At 38.7% G+C, this 2,028-nt stretch overlaps 1 protein-coding gene across 1 annotated transcript; it reads right to left on the minus strand.

Moving 5' to 3' along the window:
• Positions 1 to 212: 212 nt before the first annotated feature.
• LOC109213752 lies at positions 213 to 1,496 on the minus strand. Its single transcript, XM_019377584.1, has 2 exons — positions 795 to 1,496; positions 213 to 737 (listed from the first exon to the last, which is right to left on the minus strand). Exons 1-2 carry the CDS (start codon positions 1,494 to 1,496, stop codon positions 213 to 215), a joined length of 1,227 nt encoding a protein of 408 aa, XP_019233129.1.
• Positions 1,497 to 2,028: the final 532 nt, after the last annotated feature.

The following is a 2,028-nucleotide window of genomic DNA, read 5'->3' on the forward strand; positions in this document are numbered from 1 at the left end:
AGGATTTTTGATATTATCTTGTATAACACTGTGCAACAAAAGATAGGCATGAACTCCTTGATGGTGGTTGGGTTCTTTACTTTAGGTATCAGGGTAATAATGGTACAATTGATGGCTTTGCACATTTCAGTAGTTTCAAAGAATTCCATTACTGCTGTAGTAACATCCTCCCCAATTATGTTATATGTCCTCTTGAAAAAATATGAATTATATCAGTCACATCCTGGTGCCTTGCTATCATCAATGCCATGTAAAGCTTTCTTCACTTCCTCTTTAGTGATTGGCTGAATTAACTGCAGTTGTTGTTGCCTGTTAAAGGTGTATCCACTCTGCATAATTTCTGGATCAACTACTGGTAATTGTGAAGCTGCTGTACCAAGTAATTTTTTGTAGAAGCTTAGGATCTCCTCTTCCACTTCAGAGTTACTTTGTAGAATTTGCCCTGCACTATCCATCAATCTGCCTATATGTTTCATTGCCTGCCTGTTTTTCACACAAACATGAAAGTATGATGTGTTAGAATCCCCTAGCTTGAGCCATTTGATTCTTGACTTCTGTTTCACGATACTTTCCTCCACTTCCAACCATTTTTCCAATTCAAATTTATCCTCCTTCTTTTGTACTATTGCTTCATTATCATTTCCGAGAAGTGTCATTCCCATTTGAATGTTCTCAAGTTTGTTCCTTGCTGCTTGAATCTTGTGACCAACACTGCTATACTCTTGACTGTTTAGTTGCTTTAGATCTCATTTCAACTTTTTGAGCTTATTCCACAGACTCAGCATTGCAGATACCCTGTGCCTCATTCTCCAGCATTGATTGAGTATATCATCAAAGTCATGATGTGCTGCTAAACAATTGAAAAATTTGAAAGGTCGCTTTCCCTCCATCACAGTATCAGTAATAGTTACTTTTAGAGGACAATGGTCTGAAAATCTTGGATTCATAATGATCCCCTCCATGGTAGGCCATTTTTGTATCCACTCTGCATTGACAAGTATTCTATCAATTCTACTATGAACATGATTGTTTGTCCAGGTGTACTTTCTCCCCATTGTTCTGATCTCATCTAGTCCAGCATCAATTATGAAAATTTTAAAGTCTTTTACCTCCACTTCTTGTACTGGATTCCCCTGCACTCTGTCCTCTATAGACAGAATACTATTGAAGTCCCCCATTATTAAGCTTGGGCCAGTGACTCCATTCATAGTTCCTTTCAGATCCTCCCATAGTATCTTCCTATCTTGTATGTTATGCTTTCCATACACTGCAACAAAGTTGAAATTGGTATTGCAATGCCTCACACTCACCTGCCCTGCTATGTATTGTTCATGAGCTTGTTTCACCTCAAACTCCACCTTTGTTCGGTCCCAAACTACCCAAATTCTACCACCTGGTGCCTCATCATAGTTAGCAGCCCATTGCCAATTACTGAACACCTTTCTCATTATTGGATCAGCATTATTTGCCTTAACTCTATTTTCTAGGACAGCCATTACTACCACATTATTCTCCCTACATAATTTTTTTAGTTCTTTTTGCTTATACACTTTATTCATACCCCTAACATTCCATGTTATGATATTCATCATGATATAGTATTTATTTTGGGTCCACCTCCTCCTTCATTTCTACTCCTCTGACCTCTTATTCCCTGAGCTTCAGATAGTTACACAATTTTTTGAGCAGTGTCAACTAGAGCTTTAAAAGCATTACCAATGTCTACTTTATCCTCTCTTGTGGTTCCCATATGCTTTTTTGATGCAGACTTCCCTCTAGCAACCTGCCATTGCTCTTCTTTTCACTGCTGAATAGGCATTGCTTCACCTTCTGGTTCCATTTGGTCCATGAACCTACCATGAGCATCAATTTTATCCACCTTAGGATCAAGTACCCTTACTATTCTCCATTCTTGCTTTATTTTCTGCTCATAGCCTCTCTGTTGTCCTCCCTCTTTATTATGCTTTTGTTGGTCGCTACATGAGTGACCAATTTGGCAACATGTTTGGCAGTACTGAGGCTTCCAGT

The sequence above is a fragment of the Nicotiana attenuata genome, unplaced genomic scaffold (assembly GCF_001879085.1).
Source record: "Nicotiana attenuata strain UT unplaced genomic scaffold, NIATTr2, whole genome shotgun sequence".
NCBI lineage: Eukaryota > Viridiplantae > Streptophyta > Magnoliopsida > Solanales > Solanaceae > Nicotiana > Nicotiana attenuata.

Bases quoted from the DNA above. Each gene is read 5' to 3' on its own strand.
- LOC109213752 (XM_019377584.1), bottom strand. From the start codon at position 1,496: ATGGCTGTCCTAGAAAATAGAGTTAAGGCAAATAATGCTGATCCAATA. The intron at 738-794 runs GTATCTGCAATG...TGAGATCTAAAG, and splicing joins GCTGGAGAATGAGGCACAGG to CAACTAAACAGTCAAGAGTA.